The sequence below is a fragment of the Oncorhynchus kisutch genome, linkage group LG4, assembly GCF_002021735.2.
Source record: "Oncorhynchus kisutch isolate 150728-3 linkage group LG4, Okis_V2, whole genome shotgun sequence".
NCBI lineage: Eukaryota > Metazoa > Chordata > Actinopteri > Salmoniformes > Salmonidae > Oncorhynchus > Oncorhynchus kisutch.
This window is the reverse complement of record NC_034177.2, coordinates 63,741,107-63,768,502: the sequence shown is the minus strand read 5'-3', so window position 1 is coordinate 63,768,502 and position 27,396 is coordinate 63,741,107. Positions and strand designations below refer to the sequence as shown.

At 44.4% G+C, this 27,396-nt stretch overlaps 1 protein-coding gene across 3 annotated transcripts in view; it reads right to left on the bottom strand.

The window, feature by feature from the left end:
- The window catches only part of thada (THADA armadillo repeat containing), a 106,652-nt gene that overhangs the window by 12,089 nt on the left and 67,167 nt on the right, over positions 1-27,396 (bottom strand). For all 3 annotated transcript variants that reach the window (XM_020481562.2, XM_020481563.2, XM_020481564.2), the window contains exons 33-36: positions 25,520-25,644; positions 9,814-9,886; positions 9,566-9,716; positions 9,141-9,263 (exon numbers count right to left, since the gene is read on the bottom strand). In XM_020481562.2, the coding sequence (XP_020337151.1) occupies positions 9,141-9,263; positions 9,566-9,716; positions 9,814-9,886; positions 25,520-25,644 (472 nt within the window). The remainder of the gene's footprint in view (positions 1-9,140; positions 9,264-9,565; positions 9,717-9,813; positions 9,887-25,519; positions 25,645-27,396) is intronic.

Genomic DNA, 27,396 nt, shown 5'->3' with positions numbered 1-27,396 from the left:
CTCGAACAAATATGCTGCATTTCTGCGTCAATAGCGCCATTGAGCTTCCATTGCTCATATACAAAACAGGCACCCATGTGAATCTGGGATGTCTCATGACATGCTATTTTGTATGTTAGATGGCGCCAATCTCTCACCCCATTCACCCATGCATCAGAGAAGGGGCACTCCGATCTCCGAACAGCCAGCAAGGCTCACAATATGCCCAATCTAGCCTGGCCGAATAACATAGCCATTTACGTGGTCATTTGATTCCAGCCTTGGTTGTAGTGGTGTAATACAACTCGGAAAAACACCGCCTTTCTTCATCTCTTGGGAATGGGCCAGTAGGCTTACACGGGCCTAATGCAATAACGTGCCGTTTAATCTCTGCATCCATATTTGTTGCATAATGCCCCCTGTCAGTTGGATAGGTTAAAAGGCCATCAGCCCCACTTCCACCTGTTTCCTCAGCCGCCACGATTCTAGCCTTGCCCTGCTCCTCTTCCTCCCTGCCCGGCCCAGGGATAGTCTGGCTTGTGCTCAGGGTCATATCCGCCGATACCTGACAACCTGTATCCTCCTCTGTCAAAGTTGCCGTTTCTGGCACGATGGAACAGCTTGGCCTTGGCTCACTTGACCCGCTAAAAGCTGCTGCAGGCGATGACAAACCTACATCCTCTTCTGGTCCCGCTATATTGCTTGTGCTAGCAACGGCTGCACTTGAACTGCATTTGAAAAAGCAATCTAATTTAACTAATTTTGATACCTCCTTTGCTTTCTCATATTTGGCCTTCCTCTTTTGGGCTCCACTTTTGTGTTGATACATAGCTGATTTTTAAATCCTTAAATTTTCTATTCTCGACTTAATTTTCCCCCCGGCCGTTGTCTCTTGATAGCTAGCTCAACTGTTGCTTAAAACAATGACAGAAACAACAAGGCTTTGGAGAGTATTTGCACGATGAATCCCAGAATGCATTTCATTATCTTAACATGGTTTTGAAACTATTGAATAATGTGATTTATTTAGCAAATTAGTCAACTACACAGTAAAATATCATGCTGACTTTGTTGGTGAAACCATCCGTGGGATCATTTATCATATAGCCTGTGTTAAAGAAAGATAGTCAACATATCTTAGAGTTGATGGACCCACATCAACAATTAATACTTGGGCATGGTAGGGTGGTATTCAAATTACATAGGGGGCCCGCGGCTCCATAGAGCCGGGCCCACCGGCTGCACCGGCTGAAGCTACGGCACCTACATTTTGCCATTGGGCAGAGAGAAACATTCTAGTTTCAAAGCTATCTTCACACAATTATACACATTTCGCCATTGGCTTGTTCTATCGGTTTTGGAATTTCATATTCTCCCTGACTGTCAAATTTTTATTTTGGTTATTGTTAGTTCTCAAAGATGGTCTTATTTAAAAAAGATGTGATGTAGCAATGCATATTTTCTACATACTTTCTGGTTTTAGTCGTCTAAGTTTACACTGAAAACATTTTACCATCCTGATTATTTTGTTTTCAGTGGCCATGATTTATGCATATAGGGGAAACACAGGGCTCCACTGTAGTTCAGCCTTATCAGGCTGCAAGGACTATATAATACTATAGAACAAAATGTTGAAAGGTTGTTCTCTCTCATACTTCTAAATGCATAACTAACTTGAAGAAATAAAAAGGAGGGAGGTGCTGCTAGGATACAAAATAGTAGATCTTTGTAGATAGAGAATGTGCTCTTTGGTGAATGGATTAATTGATCATTTTAAAAAACGAGGACATGACTAACTTTCCAAGTCAATTGACCATCTACTGTGGTTGACAATCTACCATACCATCTATTGTACTACATTGTAAGTACACCCTATGTTTTTGGGGTACTAAGTCAAGCCCTCTTCCTTTATATACCACCCCTACGTTGAAATACGTCTGTGGATATGAAGTAGAGGTAGAATACCTGCTTGGGTCTACTGGGGTGAAGGGATGGAGTCTGATTCACTTCCATATCAAAAGGCAGAGAGCCTGGTCATTACATGGCCTGGCTTGACACCACCACTACTTTACCCTGCCACGTTAGGTCGTAAACATGCCCCCATCCCCATTACAGTACTCTGTAGGCAGACACGGTGGCTGGGCTGAATGTAGACAGGACATCAACACACAGTGTCCCTTTGGACAGCAGAATAATGTACGCTCTGTAGAGTCCATGAAGAATTCTGCCGCCCACACATCAGGGTTGAACTCTCAGGAAATGACTAGTGTGGTGAGGAGGGAGAAATGACAGGGGATCCCCAGGACACACACACACAGCAATTATGTTCATTTTATTCCCATCCTGTTGTAGAAAAAGCATATCAGTCTTAGTCCTCTGGTTCGTATCTGACCCTGCTCGGCCCCAACGTACACATTGATGTATAGACATGGATGTTCTTTTTATTAGAGAACAATGAGGTGATGTTATCACTGGAGGCAGATGCAGCGACAATAAGGGTGGCTCCTGTGTTTTCACCAGGAGAAAAAGCTGGGAAAATAAAAGAAGTGTGTCTTGAGGAGAGAAAGTCACACTGAGCAGACAGATGTCAATACCAGAGGTTGGAGCTGGTTCAGGGAACAGAACAAAACATATTTTTTTGAGGAACAACTGATAACGAAAGTGATCTACACTGTTCCGGAACAGAACAGTTATTGAAAAAGCATGAAAACCGGTTAATCTTTTTAAATTGAACCTTTATTTAACTAGGCAAGTCTGTTAAGAACAAATTCTTACTTACAATGACGGCCTAACCCGGCCAAACCTGGACGACGTTGGGCCAAATGTGTGCCGCCCTATGGGACTCCTAAACACGGCCGGATATGATGCAGCCTGGATTCAAACCAGGGACTACAGTGACACCTCTTGCACTGAGATGCAGTGCCTTAGACCGGTGTGCCACTCGAGAGCCCCGGCTAATAACGTTATTTTACTTTACGGTTATTTTTTTGGGACCCAGTTCCACAAAAACAAAAAGCGCATATGTAAACCCTGACTGTCACTCAGAAACATATTCCAGTGTCTGCCTGCCAGCTGAAAATCTTCACCAGTGTGTGTGTAGGCTACCTGTTCCTCCCCTCCGACCGAGAAATGAATGGTCTACTGTAGCTACTGACGTTACAGGCATGATTCAGAAATTAGGGAAAGAACATTTTTTTAAGAGAACAACGAATACACTTTTTCAATGCTAGTTAATAACCCTTTAGGCCGTCGACAGCCGCAATGGGTTCTTTCTTTAAAATTACTATAGCGGCTTCGAAAGGCCTTGTTTTTCTAACAATTTTCTAACATTTTTGCCCAGTCTCTTTCTTATAGTTGAGTCATGAACACTGACCTTAACTGAGGCAATTGAGGCCTGCAGTTCTTTAGATGTTGTTGTGGGTTCTTTTGTGACCTCTTGGATGAGTCGTCGCTGCGCTCTTGGGGTAATTTTGGTAGGCCGGCCACTCCTGGGAAGATTCACCACTGTTCCATTTGTGGATAATGGCTCTCACCGTGGTTCGCTGGAGTCCCAAAGCTTTAGAAATGGCTTTGTAACCCTTTCCAGACTGATAGATATCAATTACTTTGTTTGTCATCTATTCCTGAACTTCTTTGGATAGCGGCATATATCTTGCTTTTTGAGATCTTCTGGCCTACTTCACTTTGTCAGACAGGTTCTATTTAAGTTATTTCTTGATTCAACAGGTCTGGCAGTAATCAGGCCTGGGTGTGGCTAGTGAAATTGAACTCTGCTTTCAAAAAAATGTGATTAACCACAGTAAATTCATGATTTAAAAAAAAGGGGGGGGGGCAATTACTTTGTCACATAAGGCCATGAATACTTTTTCATGAAATAATTGTGAAATACTTTTTTCACAGCACTATGTTTGATGCTGTGAAATTTGGGGAACAAGTGTCGTGCAGCTGTCACGTTAGGGTAGATGCCCGCGCAATGCAGCTCATATGATAAGTTGGATATTTGTTTACATAGCCAGCTAACAAGTTGCTTGTTTTGTCCCGTTTCTACCGACGCAATTCATTTGGAAACTGTCGTAAATAATCAGCTAACATTGGCAAACTCTGTAGTTAGTCTGTCAGGCGAGAAAGAAATCGTTGATTTAAGCGGAGAGAGAGAGAAACGAATGGGAAGAGTGTAATATTTTAATATGGAAACCCCTTGTTAGGAAGAGAGTATGTGAATGGTTGAGAAAAAGACCGTGTGAGAGGGAGACGGAGATCATTTTCCACCTACAATTGAATCCTATTTGTTGCTCCTCTCCCTCTGTTACTCAGTTCCTCTGGGTCAGTGAAAGTGAGGGAAGTGATGTGGAGAGTCAGGGCTCAGGAGCAAACGGCAGGGAGGAAGAGGAGTTCGAGATGATTGGAGGGTTAGAGATGTGGAGCAAGGAGGGAGGGGTGGAGTGAGAGTGGAGGGAGAGAGGAAGAGGAGAGTGAAGAGGGAGAGTAGAGGGAGAGAGGAACATGGAGAGGAGGAAGAAGAGGGAGGAGGTAGAGGGAAATAGAGGAAGAGGCGGTGATATTGAAATATTATTTCTGTTCCAGAGCTTGCAATGGATTATAACAAGAAAATGGGTGGGGTTGACCATCTTGACCAACAGAGGAACTATTACAATGTTGGACGCACAGTCAGAAATTGGTGGAAGTAAGTGTTTTGGGGGATGCTCAACATTGTAATTATAAATGCATTCATTGTGTAGGGGACCCTGCAAAGGCTCCTCCCAGAAACCTCAGGCATTGGTCCCCGAAGGCATTCAAAATGCAGCTTGTGCATTCACTTTGTGATAATACTACAGTGGCAGGAAGAGGGGAGCCAAGACTGTGGCACCAGGGCGTGTGAACTGATATAGAACTCATTGGAAAGCAGGTGAAGTTTGAAGGGCACAAGAGAGGGTGTGTGGTGTGCATCCAGAGGTGATGCTGTAGGTCAAAGAGTGGGAGATGTTTAAGAAACATCCTTTGGGTGCTCTTTGTGTCTGTGCCACTTTACAGGAGGGGGCAGTTCTTCCAGAAGTTCCATGACATGTTGTAAGCTAAATGTAAGCCATCTTACATTGTAGGAAACAATGTAAGATGGCGCCGACAGACATGGCAGCTCTGCTTCTAGCTCCTAAGCAACTTTGTTTTTGTGTGTGTTATTTCTTACATTGTTAGCCCAGAACGTTTTTTTGTGATATTACATACAGCCAGAAAGCACTTTTGGATATCAGAACAGCTGTAACTCAACAGCATGACGACCAGGAATACGACTTCTCCGAATTGCATCCTTAGTTCGTACCCTTCAGGGTAATTTAACTTATCCCAGAGGCTGCTCCATGATGCCACCGGCGGAGAAGAGGTATTCGAAGTGGACTTCTAGTCCGACTCAGGAGGCGTGCACACCATCCACCGCTTCAGAGTATATTACTTGCTAATTCAGTCTCTGGACAATAAAGTAGACGAGCTCAGGGCGAGGATCTCCTTCCAGAGAGACATCAGGGACTGTAACATGCTCTGTGAAACAGAATCATGGCTCTCTCTGTCCCCGTCCATACAGCCAGCTGGATTCTCAGTTCATTGCGCAGACAGAAATATATTTTTTAAACTCTCCGAGAAGAAGAAAGGTGGTGGTGTATGTTCCATCATTAACTACTCATGGTATGATTACATACAGAAACTCAAGTCCGTTTGTTCACCCGACCTAGAATACCTCACAATCAATGTATTACCACCCAAGAGAATTATCTTCGGTTATAGTCACAGCCGTGTATATTCCCACTCAAGCCGATACCACAACGTCCCTCAAGGAACTACACTAGACTTTATGCAAACAAAACCACATATCCTGAGGCCGCATTTATTGTAGCTGGGGATTTTAACAAAGCAAATTTGAGGAAAACACTACCGAAGTACTGGTTTTCGCTCTGGAAAAACACTAGAAAAGCAGTGGGGGGGGGTATCACACTTTCGAGATGCCTACAAGGCCTTCCCCCGCCCTCACTTCGGCAAATCAGATCAAGACTCCATTTTGCTCCTCCCTTCCTATTAGGCAAAAGCTCAAACAAGAAGTACCCGTGCTAAGGTTTATTCAGCGCTGGTTTGACCAATCGGAATCCATGCTTCAAGATTGTTTTGATCATGCGGACTGGGATAGGTTCCAGGTAGCCTCTGAGAATAACATTGATGTATACATGGACACGGTGACTGAGATCATCAGAAAGTGTATAGGAGATGTTGTTCCCACGGTGACTATTAAAACCTACCCAAACCAGAAACTTTGGATAAATGGCAGCATTTGCGCAAAACTGAAAGTGCGAACCACGGCATTTAACCATGGCAAGGTAACTGAGAACATGGTTGAATACAAATAGTGTAGTTATTCCCTCCGTAAGACAATCAAACAGGCAAAATGTAGGTACAGAGACAAAGTGGAGTCGCAATTCAACGGCTCAGACACGAGAAGTATGTGGCGGGGTCTACAGACAATCCCAGATTACAAAGGGAAAACCAGCCACGTCGCGGACACTGGCGTCTTGCTCCCAGACAAGCTAAACACAGTCGCCCGCTTTGAGGATAACACAGCGCCACCGATACGGCCCGCTCCTTAGGACGGTAGGATCTCGTTTGCCTTGGCCCCTAAGACCCTCACAATTGAAAGTATCACTGCCTGGTACGGCAACTGCACCGCCCGCAACCGCAGGGCTCTCCAGAGGGTGGTACAGTCTGCCCCACGCATCACCAGGGGCACACTGCCCGACCTCCAGGACAACTACAGCACCCAATGTCACAGGAAGGTCAAAAAGATCAAGGACATTAACCAAGGCCTGTTCACCCCACTATCATCCAGAAGGCGAGGTCAGTACAGATGCATCAAAGCTGGGACCAAGAGACTGAAAAACAGCTTCTATCATCAGACTGTTAAATAGCCAACACTAGCCGGCTACCACGGAGATTTGTATAAACCTTGCTGTCTGTCCAACATTGTTTCAATATTGAAATTCGGTCGCCAGCTGGTCCATAGTAATGAACGTGTCGGGAGACTGGACGAGACAGACAGCCAGTCGAAATCATGAATCGGCTGGGATCATTTTTATGGATATAAACAATGAAATGTCAATAGAAAACAGGTACAATGAAATGCAGATAGTTTGCAGTCTTTCCAGCTTCAGTTTGAAGTGATTGTGTTAGCTGTGTTGTTGGCTGAACAACAGTCTCCTGACGAGAGAGCACATTTTCTATACCAGGCGAAATCACGCATCATTAGATCATTGTTATGGATGTAACTACAAAATGGTAAGATGTTTTAATTTAAATTTTGGTGCCACTCTGCACACACAAGCTTGTTACCAAATAAATGTCACTAGAAAACAGCTTAAACTAATGCAACTACTTTGCTGTTATTCTGGCTGCATTGTTTGACGTGACTAAGTAAGCCGTATTTGGCTGGCTAGCGAGCAAGGTAAAAGAAAGTTGCCAGCCAGTATGGCAATTGAACATTTAGAACGAACGACTGGGTCTTGTCTCTGACTTGTGGAAGTATGAAATAGTATAGTATGAATAAATTCACCAAAATAACATTATTTGAATAGGTTGGTAACCCGTTGTATAAAATTGATAATACCCTCGAAGTCTGTGTTGGCTGGATATATTGGGCCTATAACACCCGTGCCAATATATCCTCCAAACACCGGCTTCTCTTGCATTATCACTTAAACAGTTACCACGTTTCACATTGGATTTATTAACTACAAAATGGTAAGATGTTTTTATTTAAATTTTGGTGCCACTCTGCACACACAAGCTTGTTACCTAGCTAGGTTGTTGGCTAGCTCTGGTCTAGCTCTCAAACTCTAGGAGACATTATGTGTAATGTGATGGAACTGAGAGTCATGATCAAGGGCTAGCGCTGGTCCAATGTTAAGACAATTCCCTGAAATTAAAAGACATTCAAAGTTCCTTCATAGAAGCCGCTCATCCGTAGGCCTAATTCAGATAGTGCATGTCATAACAACAGATTGCCAGCGCTCTCCTCACCTGCAAAAATTTCAGCAGCATGTCGCACTCCACACTACACTGGTCTCTCCAATGCATGTACATAGAGCAGCTTTATGGAACAGGCAAGCTATCGACTGGTGAAGTCATTTCATGTTGGGATAAATATGAAATAAAATAAAACATTAAGACGTTTTAAAAAAGAACAGAAAGGAATAATATAAACTGCTAGTTTTTTGTTGTTGTTTTGAACCGGTTGAGAACTTTATTCCTGCTGGACGGAAAAGTGGAACTGTACACCAAAAAAGTGGTTCTGTTCACAGCGAAACAATTGGAAAATAAGTTCAGTTCCAAACCCTAGTCAAAACTCTGGTGCTGTGAGTGCCTGCCTGCGTGACAAAAGAGGTGTTTTTGAGCGGTCTCATATTTCAGTGAGTGGGGCAGCATGTGTGTTAGTTTGAGAACGCAATCTGGAGGCGAATGAAACGGCACACCTGTTTAGGCGAGGTGCTGGCTATCAGAGTAAAACACTTGAACAACGAAAGGAGAGCCGCACACTCTAGGAGCTGAGATGCAATCATTTAATAACCTAATATCCAACGTTTCACCTGATGAAGACAGCCTGTCTGTCGAAACTTTGGATATTAGGTTATTAAATGACTCCATCTGAACTCCTAGAGCGTGCGGCTTTCCTTTTCAAGTTTGAGAGCGCATCCATGTCCCAAGAGCTGGAGTCACAAAATACTTTGCAAAACAAAGAACAAACGCTTCAGAGCTATGACGAATCACCACACACACAAATGATACCCAGCACCGGTGTACCCCCCCCCCCCTGCCAAACTAGATTTAGCACCCCTCATTCCGGGAACCCTCCTTAATCTTAGCGAGAAACAGCGTCAGTGCCCCTCCCCAACATGTGTGTGTTTGACACTGTGACAGAGACGGTAATAGAAAGATTATGGGGTAACTGTATATGACCTCTGTATCTAAAGTATTTACAACACATCCATAAGCAATAACTAAACATGATGTAGCAGCTGAATGTAGTGCTACTCAAGCACTAAAATGTTTGATTTCGAATCAGATGGAATTTGGTTAAGCAGCCCTTGTGTGTGTTTCAGTGCGTGTCTGTGCTGAGGTGGTGAGCGTACCTGGGTTCAGTAGGTGTGTAGGGAGGTTGGAGATGAAGTCAGCAGCTCTGTCTCGGACATCCTGGTCCTCGTCCTGCAGTAGAGTGAACAGACCTCTCCACAGAGACACTGTGTGGGACACACCTGGCACAATCAAAACTTCATTAGGACACAGAGATGTATGAAAATGTATTAAACTGCATTCGTCACAGTCCGTTTCTGCCTTAAAGTTCAACTTATCGATTTTTTTTTAAATCACCGTTGTCCAGCATCCTTCCGCGGATGACTCCAATTTTTAAAAAAAGCATCGTCTACCTGTAATTTTCATACACACAATCTTTGTGGCTGTGTCCTTAAAATCACAACCAGAAAATACCAACACAAACCAAAAACAAAACAACTGTAGCTGCCACAAATACATTCAACTTCCATATAGACCTACTCACCCAATGGTAGGTTGGGGCTGGTCAACAAGGTGGGTGTGGCGTTGACCAGTACCTCTGCAGCCATCATCTTGACCTCTGCATTTTGCTCCACACCGCAGGACTGAGACACCAGCGCCCCCCAGCGCCCCAGACACGCTACTGCAGCCACACCCTGATCGGAGAAGGACATAAACATAGACAAAACTTATGTCACTGCAGGGCATGGTAAACGCACACAATTTCCCAGCTGGATCATTGGTGGTTCTTACCTGAGGGTCACTGTGTACGAGGTGCACCACCAATCTAGATGCCAGGGTCAGGGAAGCACAGTGCAACTCCACACTGGAATACAACACACACAACAGTAAAACACAAGGACAGTGTGAGATCTTTATCAACTCAATACTGCAGTAACACACTGCACAAAGAAAATGAGCCCCTACACAACACCATTCAATAAAGCGGTGTGTAAAAACATTCACACAGAGCTAACGTATCAAATATGGGTCACATGCGCCGAATACAACTGATGCAGACTTCACCGGGAAATGGTTGCTTAAGAGCCCTTCCCAACGACACTGTTTAAAAATAAATCATAAAATAGTAACACAAGGGGGAAAATTAATGACACTGAACAAAAATATAAAACACAGCATGTAAAGTGTTGGTCCATGTTTCATGGGGTGAAATAAAAGATCAGAGAAATATTTCACATGCACAAAAAGCTTATTTCTCTCAGGTGTGGCATATCAAGAAGCTGATTAAAACAGGATGCTCATTACACAGGTGCACCTTGTGCTGGGGACAATAAAAGGCCACTAAAGATGTGCAGTTTTGTCACACAACACATTGTCACAGATGTCCAAAGTTTTGAGGGAGCGGGCAATTGACATGCTGACTACAGGAATGTCCACCAGAGCTGTTGCCAGAGAATTTAATGTTTATTTCTCTACCATAAGCCACCTCCAATGTCATTTTATAGAATTTGGCAGACCACGTGTATGGCAGACCACGTGTATGGCAGACCACGTGTATGGCGTTGTGTGGGCGAGCTGTTTGCGGATGTTAATGTTGGGAACAGAGTGCCCCATGGTGGTGGTGGGGTTATGATATGGGCAGGCATAAGCTACGGACAATAAACACAATTGCATTTTGTCTACGGCATTTTGAATGCACAGAGATGCCGTGATGAGATCCTCATGATTCTGCATGATAATGCACAGCCCCATGTCACAAGAATCTGTACACAATTCCTGGAGGCTGAAAATGTCCCAGTTCTTCCATGGACAGCATACTCAGACATTGGGGATGATCTAGATCGACGTGTACGACAATGTGTTCCAGTTCCCGCTAATATGCAGCAAATTCACACAGCCACTGAAGAGGAGTTGGACAACATCCCACAGGCCACAATCAACAGCCGGATCAACTCTATGCTAAGGAGATGTCACGCTGGATGAGGCAAATGGTGGTCACACCAGATACTGTGATCCACACCCCTACCTTTAAAAAAAAAGTTATGTATTCCCAGTCATGTGAACGCCATAGATAGGGGCCAGATACATTTATTTAAATTGACTGGTTTCCTTATATGAACTAACTTAGTAAAATCTTTGGAATTGTTGCATTACCAATCAATGTGCAGAGGTATGAAGTATTCGAGTTAGATACAGTGCCTTCAAAAAGTATTCACACCCCTTGACTTTCTCCATCTGACACTTGTAGCCAGAAAGCTGTCTAAGAGCAGGTTAAACCTCTACTGTTAGAAAGCCAGATCAACTAAGAATACATAAGACTGAATTAAACTATTTTGAAAACGCAATTAAGGGAATTAACTGGAATGATCTCTTGTCCTATACAGACGTGGAAGCTGATAGTCAGGTTTTTCTATCCACAATAAATAGTTTCCTAAAGAAAATCAAATCCAAACCTGGCCAGAACAGCATTCTTCCTTGGAGAAATCTGGAAATTGATGAAAGAATGTGATTATGCTCTAAAAATAGCCCTAAGACCCAAATTAGAGCAGGACAGACGTAGGTTTACCATGTTGAGAAATCAGACAGGCCAAGGCAAACTTTATGAACATAATTGGTGAAGCAAAGGGAAATTCTAAATTGATCTGGGAGAATCTAAAAAAGTGAAACAGGGAAAGACCATAGTAACACTGCAAAAAGACTAGAAATCATGGTGAATAACAATCTAACATGGGATGCAGTCCAAATAGCAATAGCCTTCAATTCCTACTTTATTGACTCTGTCAGGTTACTGACACAGAACCCCTCCACTGGTTTCTTGGGCTCAGTGCTAGTAAATGACGCTCAACCTGTCTTCATCATAAGGGAGGTTTCTGAGTCAAAGGTGAACAAGGTGATTAGCTCACTAAAGAACTCTAAAGCCAAAGATGTGTTTGGGCTGGACTCTACCTTTCTTAAAAACTACAGAGTCACTCATTGGCCCCATTACTAAGGTCACCAACACATCTATTGGTCTCGAGGTGTTTCCAAGTTTATGGAAGTCGACCATAATAACGGCCATCTTAATGACCCTGCTGACGTGAGTAACACCTGTGGTGTCAAAGGTTGTTGAAAAGTGCATAGCAGAACAACTGATTGCCCACCTCAACAACAGGCCCTTCACATTACACTCCATGCAGTTTGGCCTCAATGCAGCGAAACACTCCACAGAAACAGCCAACTGTTTTCTTCTGGAAAATGTGAAGTCCAAGATGGACAAAGGGGGCGTTGTTGGGGCTGTGTTTCTGGACCTAAGGAAGGCTTTTGATACTGTTAACCATGAGATACTCATCACAAAATTGTCCAACTTCAACTTTTCCCCCGATGCCTTGATGGCAAAACTCAGTGTGTCAGAGTGAGCAATGAGCTGTTGCCCACTCTTAGCTATGATAATAATGTATGCAGATGATACAGTGATATATGTGCATGCAAAGAGCAAACAACAAGCTGCACAAGAACTCACTACTGTAATGGTCCAAGTTACAAAGTGGCTCAGTGACTCATGTTTGCATCTCAATGTGAAAAACAGTTTGCATGTTCTTCACAAAGAGGGCAACAGATGCTACTGAGCCAGATGTCTATGTGTCAGGGGAGAAGCTCCAGGTGGTATCTGATTTTAAGTACCTTGGCATCATACTTGATTCCAACCTCTTTTAAAAAGCATGTGAAAAAAGGTAATTCAGATAACCAAATTCAACCTAGCTAATTTCCGATTTATACGAAATTGTTTGACTAGAGGTAGCAAAACTGTACTTCAAATCTATGATATTCAACCACTTAACATACTGCTCGACTAGTTGGGCCCAAGCTTGCTGTACAACATTAAAACCTATTCAGTCTGTCTACAAACAGGCTCTCAAAGTGCTTGATAGGAAGCCCAATAGCCATCATCACTATTATATCCTCAGAAAGCATGAGCTCCTGAATTGGGAAAATCTTGTGCAATACACCGACGCATGTCTTGTATTCAAGATCCTAAAATGGCCTGGCTCCCCCTCCACTCAGTACTTTTGTTAAACAGAAAACCCAAACATATGGCAGCAGATCCACAAGGTCTGCCATGAGAGGTGACTGTATAGTTCCCTTAAGGAAAAGCACCTTTAGTAAATCCACTTTCTCTGTGAGAGCTTCCCATGTCTGGAATACACTGCCATCAGACACATTGCACCACATATCACACTTTCACAAAATGCATGAAGACATGGCTAAAGGTCAATCAGCTTTGTGAACATAATCCCTAGCTGTGTATTGCCGCTGTCCATGTTGTCTGTAGCTTGTGAGGTGTGGGAACACTGTTGCTTTTATGAATTTTGTCTTGCTGCTTTTTGTTCTGTTGGTCAAATCAAAAATCAAATCAAATTTATTTGTCACATACACATGGTTAGCAGATGTTAATGCGAGTGTAGCGAAATGCTTGTGCTTCTAGTTCCGACAATGCAGTAATAACGAACAAGTAATCTAACTAACAATTCCAAAAAAAACTACTGTCTTATACACAATGTAAGGGGATAAAGAATATGTACATAAGGATATATGAATGAGTGATGGTACAGAGCAGCATAGGCAAAATACAGTAGATGATATCGAGTACAGTATATACATATGAGATGAGTATGTAAACCAAGTGGCTTAGTTAAAGTGGCTAGTGATACATGTATTACATAAGGATGCAGTCGATGATATAGAGTACAATATCTACGTATGCATATGAGATGAATAATGTAGGGTAAGTAACATTATATAAGGTAGCATTGTTTAAAGTGGCTAGTGATATATTTACATCATTTCCCATCAATTCCCATGATTAAAGTGGCTGGAGTAGAGTCAGTGGCATTGACAGTGTGTTGGCAGTAGCCACTCAATGTTAGTGGTGGCTGTTTAACAGTCTGATGGCCTTGAGATAGAAGCTGTTTTTCAGTCTCTCGGTCCCAGCTTTGATGCACCTGTACTGACCTCGCCTTCTGGATGACAGCGGGGTGAACAGGCAGTGGCTCGGGTGGTTGATGTCCTTGATGATCTTTATGGCCTTCCTGTAGCATCGGGTGGTGTAGGTGTCCTGGAGGGCAGGTAGTTTGCCCCCGGTGATGCGTTGTGCAGACCTCACTACCCTCTGGAGAGCCTTACGGTTGAGGGCGGTGCAGTTGCCATACCAGGCGGTGATACAGCCCGCCAGGATGCTCTCGATTGTGCATCTGTAGAAGTTTGTGAGTGCTTTTGGTGACAAGCCGAATTTCTTCAGCCTCCTGAGGTTGAAGAGGCGCTGCTGCGCCTTCCTCACGATGCTGTCTGTGTGAGTGGACCAATTCAGTTTGTCTGTGATGTGTATGCCGAGGAACTTAAAACTTGCTACCCTCTCCACTACTGTTCCATCGATGTGGATGGGGGGGGTGTTCCCTCTGCTGTTTCCTGAAGTCCACAATCATCTCCTTAGTTTTGTTGACGTTGAGTGTGAGGTTATTTTCCTGACACCACACTCCGAGGGCCCTCACCTCCTCCCTGTAGGCCGTCTCGTCGTTGTTGGTAATCAAGCCTACCACTGTTGTGTCGTCCGCAAACTTGATGATTGAGTTGGAGGTGTGCGTGGCCACGCAGTCGTGGGTGAACAGGGAGTACAGGAGAGGGCTCAGAACGCACCCTTGTGGGGCCCCAGTGTTGAGGATCAGCGGGGAGGAGATGTTGTTGCCTACCCTCACCACCTGGGGGCGGCCCGTCAGGAAGTCCAGTACCCAGTTGCACAGGGCGGGGTCGAGACCCAGGGTCTCGAGCTTGATGACAAGCTTGGAGGGTACTATGGTGTTGAATGCCGAGCTGTAGTCGATGAACAGCATTCTCACATAGGTATTCCTCTTGTCCAGATGGGTTAGGGCAGTGTGCAGTGTGGTTGAGATTGCATCGTCTGTGGACCTATTTGGGGGGTAAGCAAATTGGAGTGGGTCAAGGGTGTCAGGTAGGGTGGAGGTGATATGGTCCTTGACTAGTCTCTCAAAGCACTTCATGATGACGGATGTGAGTGCTACGGGGCGGTAGTCGTTTAGCTCAGTTACCTTAGCTTTCTTGGGAACAGGAACAATGGTGGCCCTCTTGAAGCATGTGGGAACAGCAGACTGGTATAGGGATTGGTTGAATATGTCCGTAAACACACCGGCCAGCTGGTCTGCGCATGCTCTGAGGGCGCGGCTGGGGATGCCGTCTGGGCCTGCAGCATTGCGAGGGTTAACACGTTTAAATGTCTTACTCACTTTGGCTGCAGTGAAGGAGAGACCGCATGTTTTCGTTGCAGGCCGTGTCAGTGGCACTGTATTGTCCTCAAAGCGGGCAAAAAAGTTGTTTAGTCTGCCTGGGAGCAAGACATCCTGGTCCGTGACTGGGCTGGGTTTCTTCCTGTAGTCCGTGATTGACTGTAGACCCTGCCACATGCCTCTTGTGTCTGAGCCGTTGAATTGAGATTCTACTTTGTCTCTGTACTGGCGCTTAGCTTGTTTGATAGCCTTGCGGAGGGAATAGCTGCACTGTTTGTATTCAGTCATGTTACCAGACACCTTGCCCTGATTAAAAGCAGTGGTTCGCGCCTTCAGTTCCACACGAATGCTGCCATCAATCCACGGTTTCTGGTTGGGGAATGTTTTAATCGTTGCTATGGGAACGACATCTTCAACGCACGTTCTAATGAACTCGCACACCGAATCAGCGTATTCGTCAATGTTGTTGGCTGACGCAATACGAAACATCTCCCAGTCCACGTGATGGAAGCAGTCTTGGAGTGTGGAGTCAGCTTGGTCGGACCAGCGTTGGACAGACCTCAGCGTGGGAGCTTCTTGTTTTAGTTTCTGTGTGTAGGCAGGGATCAACAAAATGGAGTCGTGGTCAGCTTTTCCGAAAGGGGGGCGGGGCAGGGCCTTATATGCGTCGCGGAAGTTAGAGTAACAATGATCCAGGGTCTTTCCACCCCTGGTTGCGCAATCGATATGCTGATAAAATTTAGGGAGTCTTGTTTTCAGATTAGCCTTGTTAAAATCCCCAGCTACAATGAATGCAGCCTCCGGATAAATCGTTTCCAGTTTGCAGAGAGTTAAATAAAGTTCGTTCAGAGCCATCGATGTGTCTGCTTGGGGGGGGATATTTACGGCTGTGATTATAATCGAAGAGAATTCTCTTGGTAGATAATGCGGTCTACATTTGATTGTGAGGAATTCTAAATCAGGTGAACAGAAGGATTTGAGTTCCTGTATGTTTCTTTCATCACACCATGTCACGTTGGCCATAAGGCATACGCCCCCGCCCCTCTTCTTACCAGAAAGATGTTCGTTTCTGTCCGCGCGATGCGTGGAGAAACCCGCTGGCTGCACCGCTTCGGATTGCGTCTCTCCAGTGAGCCACGTTTCCGTGAAGCAGAGAACGTTACAGTCTCTGATGTCCCTCTGGAATGCTACCCTTGCTCGGATTTCATCAACCTTGTTGTCAAGAGACTGGACATTGGCAAGAAGAATGCTAGGGAGTGGTGCACGATGTGCCCGTCTCCGGAGTCTGACCAGAAGACCGCTTCGTTTCCCTCTTTTTCTGAGTCGTTTTTTTGGGTCGCTGCATGGGAACCATCCCGTGGCACTGGTTGTAAGGCAGAACACAGGATCCGCATCGCGAAAAACATATTCTTGGTCGTACTGGTGGTGAGTTGACGCTGATCTTATATTCAGTAGTTCTTCTCGGCTGTATGTGATGAAACCTAAGATGACCTGGGGTACTAGTGTAAGAAATAAAACTGCATAGTTTCCTAGGAACGCGAAGCGAGGCGGCCATCTCTGTCGGCGCCGGAAGTCTTGCTTGTCCTATGTTGCTCTGTCTGTATGCTATGTCTTGCTTGTCCTGTTGCTGCTCAATGATGGTCTATATTGTAATTGTTTTTAATATCCTGCCCAGGGACTACGGTTGAAAATTAGCCGGCTGGCTAAAACCGTCACTTTTACTGAAACGTTGATTAATGTGCACTGTCCCTGTAAAAATAAAATAAACTCAAACCTTTGTGTTACAGCCTGAATTTAAAATGGCCTACACACAATACCCCACAACGTCAAAGTGGAATACTATTTTATTTGTATTTTTTTTTTTTTTACAAATGAATAAATAATGAAAAGCTGTAATGTCTTGAGTCAAGTATTCCAAGTATACCCCTTTGTTACAGCAAGCCTAAATAAGTTCAGGTGTAAAAATGAGCTTAAGTCACATAATAAGATGCATGGACACACTGTGAGCAATAACAGTATTATTTTTTTTTGAATTAATACCTTATAGCTGTACCCCCCCACACAACTATCTGTCAGGTCCCTCAGTCAAGCAGTGATTTTCAAACAGATTCCACCACAAATACCAGGGTTGTTTTCCAATGCCTCGCAAAGGAGGGCACCTATTGGTAAAAAAAAAACAAGCAGACATTGAATATCCCTTTCAGCATGGTGAAGTTATTTATTACACTTGGATGGTGTATCAATACACCCAGTCACTAAAAGATACAGGTGTCCTTTCTAACTCAGTTGCCAGAGGAAGGAAACTAGGGATTTCACCACGGTGACTTTAAAACAGAGTTGAACGGCTGTGATATGAGAAAACTGTGGATGGATCAACAATATTATAGCTACTCCACAATACTAACCCAAATGACGGAGTGAAAAGGAAGCCTGTACAGAATACAAATATTCCAAAACATGCATTCTGTTTGCAACAAAGCACTAAGTAATACTACAAAAAATGTGGCAAAGCAATTAAACTTTTGTCCTGAATACAAACATTTATGTTTGAGGGCCAATCCAATACAGTACACTATCTATCTCCAGGTTGCATCATGTTACGGGTGTGCTTGTAATCGTTAAGGAGTTTCAGAAAAAAGAAAATAAATGGAATGGAGCTAAGTACAGGCAAAATCTTAAGAGGATAACCTGGTTCAGTCTGCTTTCCACCAGACACTGGGAGGTTAATTCACCTTTCAATCATGTCCAGCTTGTTTCGGTCATAGCAGACGGTAGCAGCAACATTATGTACAAAATTAGTTAAAAACAATGCGGAAAAAAAACTAACAAAATTACACAGTTGGTTAGGAGCCCGTAAAACGGCAGCCATCCCCTTCAGTGCCACTATTATAAGCAGGACAATAAGCTAAAACACAAGGCGAACTCTATACTGGAGTTTTGGCAAAAGTCTTAAATTTTTTTAACCAGAAATATCACAGTTACAATATTCAGACCCTTCTCAGTACTTTGTTTTAGCACATTTGGCAGCGATTATAGCCTCAAATCTTCTTGGGTATGACGCTACAAGCTTGGCACACCTGAATTTGGAGAGTTTCTCCCATTCTTCTCTGCAGATTCTCTAAAGCTTTGTAAGGTTGGATTGACAGTGTGACCGCTGAACAGCTATTTTCAGGTCTCTCCAAAGATGTTCGATCGGGTTCAAGTCCGGACTCTGGCTGTGCCACTCAAGGACATTGAGACTTGTCCTGAAGCCACTCCTGCATTCACCCCAGTTTGAGGTCCTGAGCACTCTGGAGCAGGTTTTCATCAAGGATCTCTGTACTTTGCTCTGTTCATCTTTCCCTCGATCCTAACTAGTCTCCTAGTCCCTGAAAAACATCCCCACAGCATGATGCTACCACCACCATGCTTCACCGTAGGGATGGTGCCAGGTTTTCTCCAGATGGGACACTTGGCATTCAGGCCATAGAGTTCAATCTAGGTTTCATCAGACCAGAGAATCTTGTTTCTCATGGTCAGTCTTTAGGTGCCTTTTGACTAACTCCAAGTGGGCTGTAATGTGCCTTTTACTGAAGAGTTGCTTCTGTCTGGCCACTCTACTGTAAATGCCTGATTGGTGGAGTACTGCAGAGATGGGAGTACCTTCCAGAAGGACAACCATCTCCACAGAGGAACTCTGGAGCTTTGTCAGAGTTCTTGGTTCTACATCTGCATTGTTTGCTGTTTGAGGTTTTAGGCTGGGTTCCTGTACAGCACTTTGTGACACCGGCTGATGTAAAAAAGGGTTTTATAAATACATTTGATTGATTGGTCACCTCCCTGACCAAGACCCTTCTCCCAGATTACTCAATTTGGCCAGTGGGCCAGCTCTTGGAAGAGTCTTCGTAGTTCCAAACTTCTTCCATTTAAGAATGATGAAGGCCATTGTTTTCTTGGGGACCTTCAATGCTGCAGTCATTTTTTGGTACCCTTCCCCAGATCTGTGCCTCGACACAATCCTGCCTCGGTGCTATACGGACAATTCCTTCCGACCTCATGGCTTGGTTTTTGCTCAGACATGGACTGTCAACTGTGGGACCTTATACAGACCGGTGTGTGCCCATAAATTGAATTTACCACAGTTGGACTCTAGTCAAGTTACAGAAACAGCAAGGATGATCAATGGAAACAGGATGCACCTGAGCTCAAATTCGAGTCTCATAGAAAAGTGTCTGAATAGTTATGTAAATAAGGAATTTGTCTAATAAAAAAAAAAAATGTTTTTATAAAATGTTTAAAAAATAAATAAATCTGTCATTATGGGGTAGTTTGTGTAGTAGATTGATGAGAAAACGATTTCATCAATTTTAGAATAAGGTTGTAATGTAACGTAACAAAATGTGGAAAAAGGTGTCTGAATACTTTCAGAATGCACTGTAGAATGCACTCTATTGAATGTGCGTCACTGCAAGATAGTCAGTGCAGATTATTTGGGTATCATTAATTTACTATTTAGCAGTAGTATGGCTCTGGGGGTAGAAGCTGTCTCGGAGCCTGTCGGTCCGAGAACCGATGTCCGGTACCATTTGCCAGACGGTAGCAGAGTGAAAAGTCCATGGCTTGGATGGCTGGCGTCTTGGGCAGTTTTTCTGGCCTCCCTCTGACACCACATGATATAGAGGTCCTGGATGGCAGGGAGCTCGGCCCCAGTGATGTACTGGGTAGCCAGCACCTCCCTCTGTAGTTATTTGCGGTCAAAGGCGGTGCATTAGCCACACCAAGGGGTTTTGTAGCCAGTCAAGATGCTCTTGTTGGTGAAGCTGTATAACTTTTTGAGGATCCGAGGGTCCGTGCCAAATCTTTTCAGACTCCTGAGGGGAAAGTGGTGCTGCTGTGCCCTCTTCACGACTGTGTGGGTGTGTGTGGACAATGTTATGTCCTTAGTGATGTGGACGCCAGGGAACTTGATGATCTTGACCCAATCCACAACAGTCGCTGTCCGTCAGCCACAACATGCTTCGTACAGATTGTGGCCTGGCCATTTTATTATATATATATATTTTTTTAGAGGCAAGTCTTTGTAATCCAATCCTTATTTTCCACTCTCATTCTCTCACTGTTAAAACAGTGGTGTGTGTGTGTACAGAGGTGTGGGGTGTCCCACAGGTACTGGAAGGGGGACACAATTCAGTCCCATTCAAAATCCTATTTTCCCTAACCACTAACCCCAAAACCTAACCCTAATTCTAATCTTAACCCTAAACTTAGAAATAGCATTTGACCTTGTGGGGACTAACAAAATGTTGTCAGTTGGTAAAAATGTTGTTCATTTACTATTCTTGTGGGGACTGGTCCCCACAAGTATAGTTAAACACCTCAACACACACACACACACACACACACACACACGTCGCCAAGAGCACGGGCCAGTTGGGCAGCTAACATAAGACCCGGAGTGAAGGGAGTGCTGGGTAAATCTCTCTCCTTAATCCAAGGCTTTGGCTCCGAATACACGAATGGCATCCTCACAACCACAGGTATGTGGGTCCTTTCATAGACGGACAGAGAGAGAGAAGAGGGAAAGGAGGGAGGCTGCACCTCACCTACTGTTCTCCCACCTCTCCATTCAAGACTGTACATCAATCATGGATGGCTTAGGGCCGTTTTGGCAGCCGGTTTTCACTGCTAGTCCACATCTGTTGTTTACAAAGCATGTGACAAATAACATTCGATTTGAGGACAGGGCCCCTTTACCAGCGGCCATTTTGAGGTCATTCCTAAAGTTCCCTCACCTCCCTCTATTTCCCAACCTCCTCATAATATACAGTGCCTTACAAAAGTATTCAGATCCCTTGGATTTCTTCAATGTTAGTGTTACAAAGTGGGATTAAAATTGATGTCATTTTTTTGTCAACAATACAAAAAAAATATATATATATTTAAAAAAAAGATGAATACAAATTTGATAACTAAAATAGTCAACCCCTTTATTCAGGCAAGCCTAAATTAGTTCAGGAGTAACATTTGGCTTTTTTATTTTATTTATTTTTATTTCACCTTTATTTAACCAGGTAGGCTAGTTGAGAACAAGTTCTCATTTGCAACTGCGACCTGGCCAAGATAAAGCATAGCAGTGTGAGCATACAACAAAGAGTTACACATGGAGTAAACAATTAACAAGTCAATAACACAGTAGAAAACGAAGGGGGGGTCTATATACAATGTGTGCAAAAGGCATGAGGAGGTAGGCAAATAATTACAATTTTGCAGATTAACACTGGAGTGATAAAAGATCAGATGGTCATGTACAGGTAGAGATATTGGTGTGCAGAAGAGCAGAAAAGTAAATAAATAAAAACAGTACGGGGATGAGGTAGGTGAAAAGGGTGGGCTATTTACCAATAGACTATGTACAGCTGCAGCGATCGGTTAGCTGCTCAGATAGCTGATGTTTGAAGTTGGTGAGGGAGATAAAAGTCTCCAACTTCAGCGATTTTTGCAATTCGTTCCAGTCACAGGCAGCAGAGTACTGGAACGAAAGGCGGCCAAATGAGGTGTTGGCTTTAGGGATGATCAGTGAGATACACCTGCTGGAGCGCGTGCTACGGATGGGTGTTGCCATCGTGACCAGTGAGCTGAGATAAGGCGGAGCTTTACCTAGCATAGACTTGTAGATGACCTGGAGCCAGTGGGTCTGGCGACGAATATGTAGCGAGGGCCAGCCGACTAGAGCATACAAGTCGCAGTGGTGGGTAGTATAAGGTGCTTTAGTGACAAAACGGATGGCACTGTGATAGACTGCATCCAGTTTGCTGAGTAGAGTGTTGGAAGCCATTTTGTAGATGACATCGCCGAAGTCGAGGATCGGTAGGATAGTCAGTTTTACTAGGGTAAGCTTGGCGGCTTGAGTGAAGGAGGCTTTGTTGCGGAATAGAAAGCAGACTCTTGATTTGATTTTCGATTGGAGATGTTTGATATGAGTCTGGAAGGAGAGTTTGCAGTCTAGCCAGACACCTAGGTACTTATAGACGTCCACATATTCTAGGTCGGAACCATCCAGGGTGGTGATGCTAGTCGGGCATGCGGGTGCAGGCAGCGACCGGTTGAAAAGCATGCATTTGGTTTTACTAGCGTTTAAGAGCAGTTGGAGGCCACGGAAGGAGTGTTGTATGGCATTGAAGCTTGTTTGGAGGTTAGATAGCACAGTGTCCAAAGACGGGCCGAAAGTATATAGAATGGTGTCGTCTGCGTAGAGGTGGATCAGGGAATCGCCCGCAGCAAGAGCAACATCATTGATATACACAGAGAAAAGAGTCGGCCCGAGAATTGAACCCTGTGGCACCCCCATAGAGACTGCCAGAGGACCGGACAGCATGCCCTCCGATTTGACACACTGAACTCTGTCTGCAAAGTAATTGGTGAACCAGGCAAGGCAGTCATCCGAAAAACCGAGGCTACTGAGTCTGCCGATAAGAATATGGTGATTGACAGAGTCGAAAGCCTTGGCAAGGTCGATGAAGACGGCTGCACAGTACTGTCTTTTATCGATGGCGGTTATGATGTCGTTTAGTACCTTGAGTGTGGCTGAGGTGCACCCATGACCGGCTCGGAAACCAGATTGCACAGCGGAGAAGGTACGGTGGGATTCGAGATGGTCAGTGACCTGTTTGTTGACTTGGCTTAAGAAATCACATAAGTTATATTGACTCGCTGTGTGAAATAATAAGGCTTGACATGATTTTTGAATGCCTAATCCTTCCTCTGTACCTCATACAGTCATCTGTAAGGTCCCTTAGTCAAGTATTTATTTTAAAAACCAGACTCGGCTACAAACACCAGGGAGCTTTTCGAAAGCTTCATAAAGATGGTGATTGGTAGATGGTTAACAATAACAATATCAGACATTGAATACAATGAGTGTACGACACATTCGGAACACCTTCCTAATATTGATTTGTACCTCTTTTGCCCCGAGAACAGACTCAATTCATCGGGGCATGGACTACAAGGTTGTCGAAAGCCTTCTACAGGGATGATGGTCCATGTTTACGCCAACGCTTCCAACAGTTGTGTCAAGTTGTCTGGGTGTGTTTTGCGTGGTGCACCATTCTTGATACAAACGGGGAACAGTTGACCGTGAAAATCCCAGCAGCTTTGCAGTTCTTGACACACTCAAACTGGTGCACCTGGCACCTACTACCATACCCCGTTCAAAGGCACTTCACTCTTGTCTTGCCCATTCACCCTCTGAATAGCACACATACACAATCCATGTCTCAACTGTCTCAAGGCTTTAAAATCCCTTCTTTAACCCTTCTCCTCGCCTTCATCTACACTGATTTAACAAGTGACTTCAAATAAGGGATAATAGCTTGCACCTGGAGTCACCTGGTCAGTCTATGTCATGGAAAGAATTCCTAATGTTTGTGCATTCAATGGATATCTTTAAGCATGGTCGAGTTGATTATGTATTAAACCACCCAGACATCAAATATAGCATTTATTCTGAACGGAGCTACAGGACAGCAATGAAACTGCTCAGGATGTTACCTCACCAAAATTGGTGATTTTAAAACATTTCCCGTGTTTAATGGCTGTGATAGGAGAAAACGGAGGCTGGATGAACAACATTGTAGTGGCTCCACAATAACGACGTAAATGACAGTGAAAAGAAAACAAATATACAGAATACAAATATTCAAAAACTTGCATCTTGTTTGCAACAAACAAAAAAACACAGCAAAGGAATACCATTTTTTAAAATCTTAAATGCAAAGCCTTATGCCTGGGGCATATCCAACAACCCATCACTGAGTAACTGCCTCCTTATTGTCAAGCATTGTTGTGGCTGCATCATGGTATGAGTATGCTTGACGTCGGCAAATAGTGTGTTTTTCAGGATAAAAAGAAAATGGGGAGGCGCTAAGCACATGCAAAATCCGAGAGGAAAACCTGCTTCAGTCTGCTTTATACCAGACACTGGGAGACTAATTCACCTTTGAGTAGGACAATAACCTACAACAAGGCCAAATCTACAGTTGTTGCTTACCAAGAAGACAATGAATGTTTGAGTTACCAAGTTACAGTTTTGACTTAAATCTGCTTTAAAATCTATGGCAAGACTTGAAAATTGCTGTCTAGCCATAATCCCCAACATCTTGATAGAGCTTGAAGAATTATGAAAAGAACAGGCTAATTTTGCACAATCCAGGTGTGTAAAGCTCTTAGAGACTTATCCAAGAAAACTCACAGCTGTAAATCGCTGCCAAAGGAGACAGCGACTCCACTGCCCGCAAGGTACTACAGAGCGTTGTACGCTCACCCGAACACTGCCTACCCTCCGGGACACCTACAACACCAGGTGTCGCAGAAAGGCCAAGCAGATTGTCAGGGACTTCGGCCACCTGAGCCACAGCCTGTTCTTCCTGCTTCCATCACTCAGACGTGGGCAGTACAGGAGCATCATGTCTACAACAAACAGACTGGCCAATAGCATCTACCACCGGACCATCAGGCTGTCAAATAGCCACCACTAGTCAGCTACTACCCCCCCCCCCCCCCCCATACACTGCAACTACATCTGCAAACGTGTGCGTTTAATTCTAAGGTATTTTCTTTTCTATTGACTCAGGAAGCTGAATACTTATGCCATGACAAATTTCGATCAAAAATCTAACCTTCCACTTTGACAGAGTATTTTGTGTAGATTGTTGACAAAAATGTACAATTAAATCCATTGTAATCCCACTTTCTAACAATAAAATGTGAAGAATTCCAAGGGGTATGAATACTTTTGCAAGGCACTGCACAGCTGGAAGAGAGTGTGACCTATGTCACAACGTCTCACAGGCTGGACTGGGAGAAGTTCAAGAGAACTACGCCTGATATTGAAAGTAATGGAATCGTAGTAATGGAATCTTAAGCTGATAGGATAAGAAGAGAAAGCACTCAATGACTCAGTGTTGTGGACGTGCTGAGGCTTACTGACGGAGATCCTAACCCATCCTAAACTCGATTTTTGTGAAGGACTGTGCGGGTAGACCTGATTCACACTAGCGTGCCGAGTCCGCTGACCTGAACCATTACGTGCTGGTTTTCCACATTGCCTTACAAGCATGGCTTCAACAACTGTGGTGGTGGATGAGCAACCAGGCCAGCCTGGGTTTGATTGGCTTGACTCAGCTCAGTAGTGTGAAAAGGATAATAGTGTATTGATGCTTCAGGCCCTTGGTGGCTGGGCTCACCTGTGGGCAAAGCCTTCAGCCAGAGTGAGAACCCGCTCCAGGACCTCTGTCTGGGTCAGATTCCGCAGACCGTCCCTCCACAGCAGGTCAGAGTTCACGCTGAGGACAGACAGCACCTGCAGCACCTGAGGAAAGAGGGATGGAGTGGGAGAGAGAGAGCGAGAAAGAAAGAGAAGGAAAGGAGAGAAATAGAGTAAGAGGACTGAGCAGCACCACATCTGAGTATTAAAATACTCGATTCAAGGTTTGTATTCGATTACTAATAATTGAATACACGTCATCAAAATTACTGGTTCAATCCCAGGCTGTGTCGTGACCGGGAGTCCCATAGAGCGGCGCACAATTGGCCCAGTGTCGTCCGGGTTTGGCCTTGGGTAGGCCGCCACTGTAAATAAGAATTGGTTCTTAACTGACTTGCCTAGTTAAATAAAATAAATAGAGGTGAAGTGAGAGCAGGATTTTTTCCTGACTAATGTCTAGTCTTGAACATGAACTACTGGGTCCTAGCTTCAAGCCCACAGCTCTGGTGTCTGTCCTGTGTGAGTTGGCACTCTGCCCTGGAGATATTTTTACCCCTCTGGACGTTCAGATCCTCCCAGCTAACCCAAACCACGGGCACACAGCTGACACACACACATCCTGTACCTCTGTGTGTCTCTGGCTTTCATCCCTTTCGCTCACTCTCTGCCTCATCGCTAGATCTGTCAACCCGTCTGTCCTTCTCTCCCTTTCCCCTTATCCACTTTCCAGGACCTGATTACATCTACCTTCCTCCAGTCCCACCTCAACCTGAGGGATCAGCCGAGCGAGTCGAGGGAAGAAGGAGTTGTTTTCCCTCAGAAACCCCAACACCTGTTGACATTCCTCCTGCATATTTCTTTGATGATCATTTATTTTTAAAGCATGGAGCTGTTAAAACAATCCGTGTATGGGATTAGAGGGATAGCAGTGAGAGTGGGTGTCAGTCTGGACGGGACGTGAGCAGGTTCTACAGGTTCTACGGCTTCTGTGTCCCTCAGCTTGTGACAGTGCTGCCGTCTCAGACAAATATTAAAGTAGTACGAATTTTAGCCTCTGGTCTCTCTGCTGCTCCATGGCTTTTCATTTTTACTACCCCCTTTAATGGGTTCCTGTCTCACCATGCACTGAAATCACACACTCCTAAAACACACAAGCTCACAATCTCCCTGACACACACAAACACACACTAGGGATGTGCACGGTTATTTGAATATCTGAACAGACGTTAGTGTGAGTACTTGTGTTCTTTTTTATGTTTATTATTTTTAATTTGACCCCGTTTTTCTCCAAATGCAGTTCTGATCTCATCGCTGCAACTCCACAATGGGCTAAGGAGAGGCGAAGGTCGAGTCATGCGTCCTCCGAAACATGATCTGCCTAACCGCGCTTCTTAACATCCACCCGCTTAACCCGGGAAGCCAGCTGCACCAACGTGTCAGAGGAAACACCGTTCAGCTGACGACCAAGTCAGCCTGCAGGAACCCGGCCCGCCACAAGGAGTCACTAGAACGCGATGAGCCAACTAAGGCCCCTCCGGCCAAACCCTCCCCTAACCCGGACGACACTGGGCCAATTGTGCGCCGCTCTTTGCGACTCCCAGTCATGACACAGCCTGGGATTGAACCTGGGTCTGTAGTGGGGCCTCAAGCACTGCGATGCAGTGCCACTCGGGAGGCCCTTTATAGGCCTATTTTAACACTGAAACAGCTTTTTCTAAATGAAATGAAAATATCCATGTGACACTGATACATACAGTGGGGCAAAAAAGTATTTAGTCAGCCACCAATTGTGCAAGTTCTCCCACTTAAAAAGATGAAAGAGGCCTGTAAATTTTCATCATAGGTACACTTCAACTA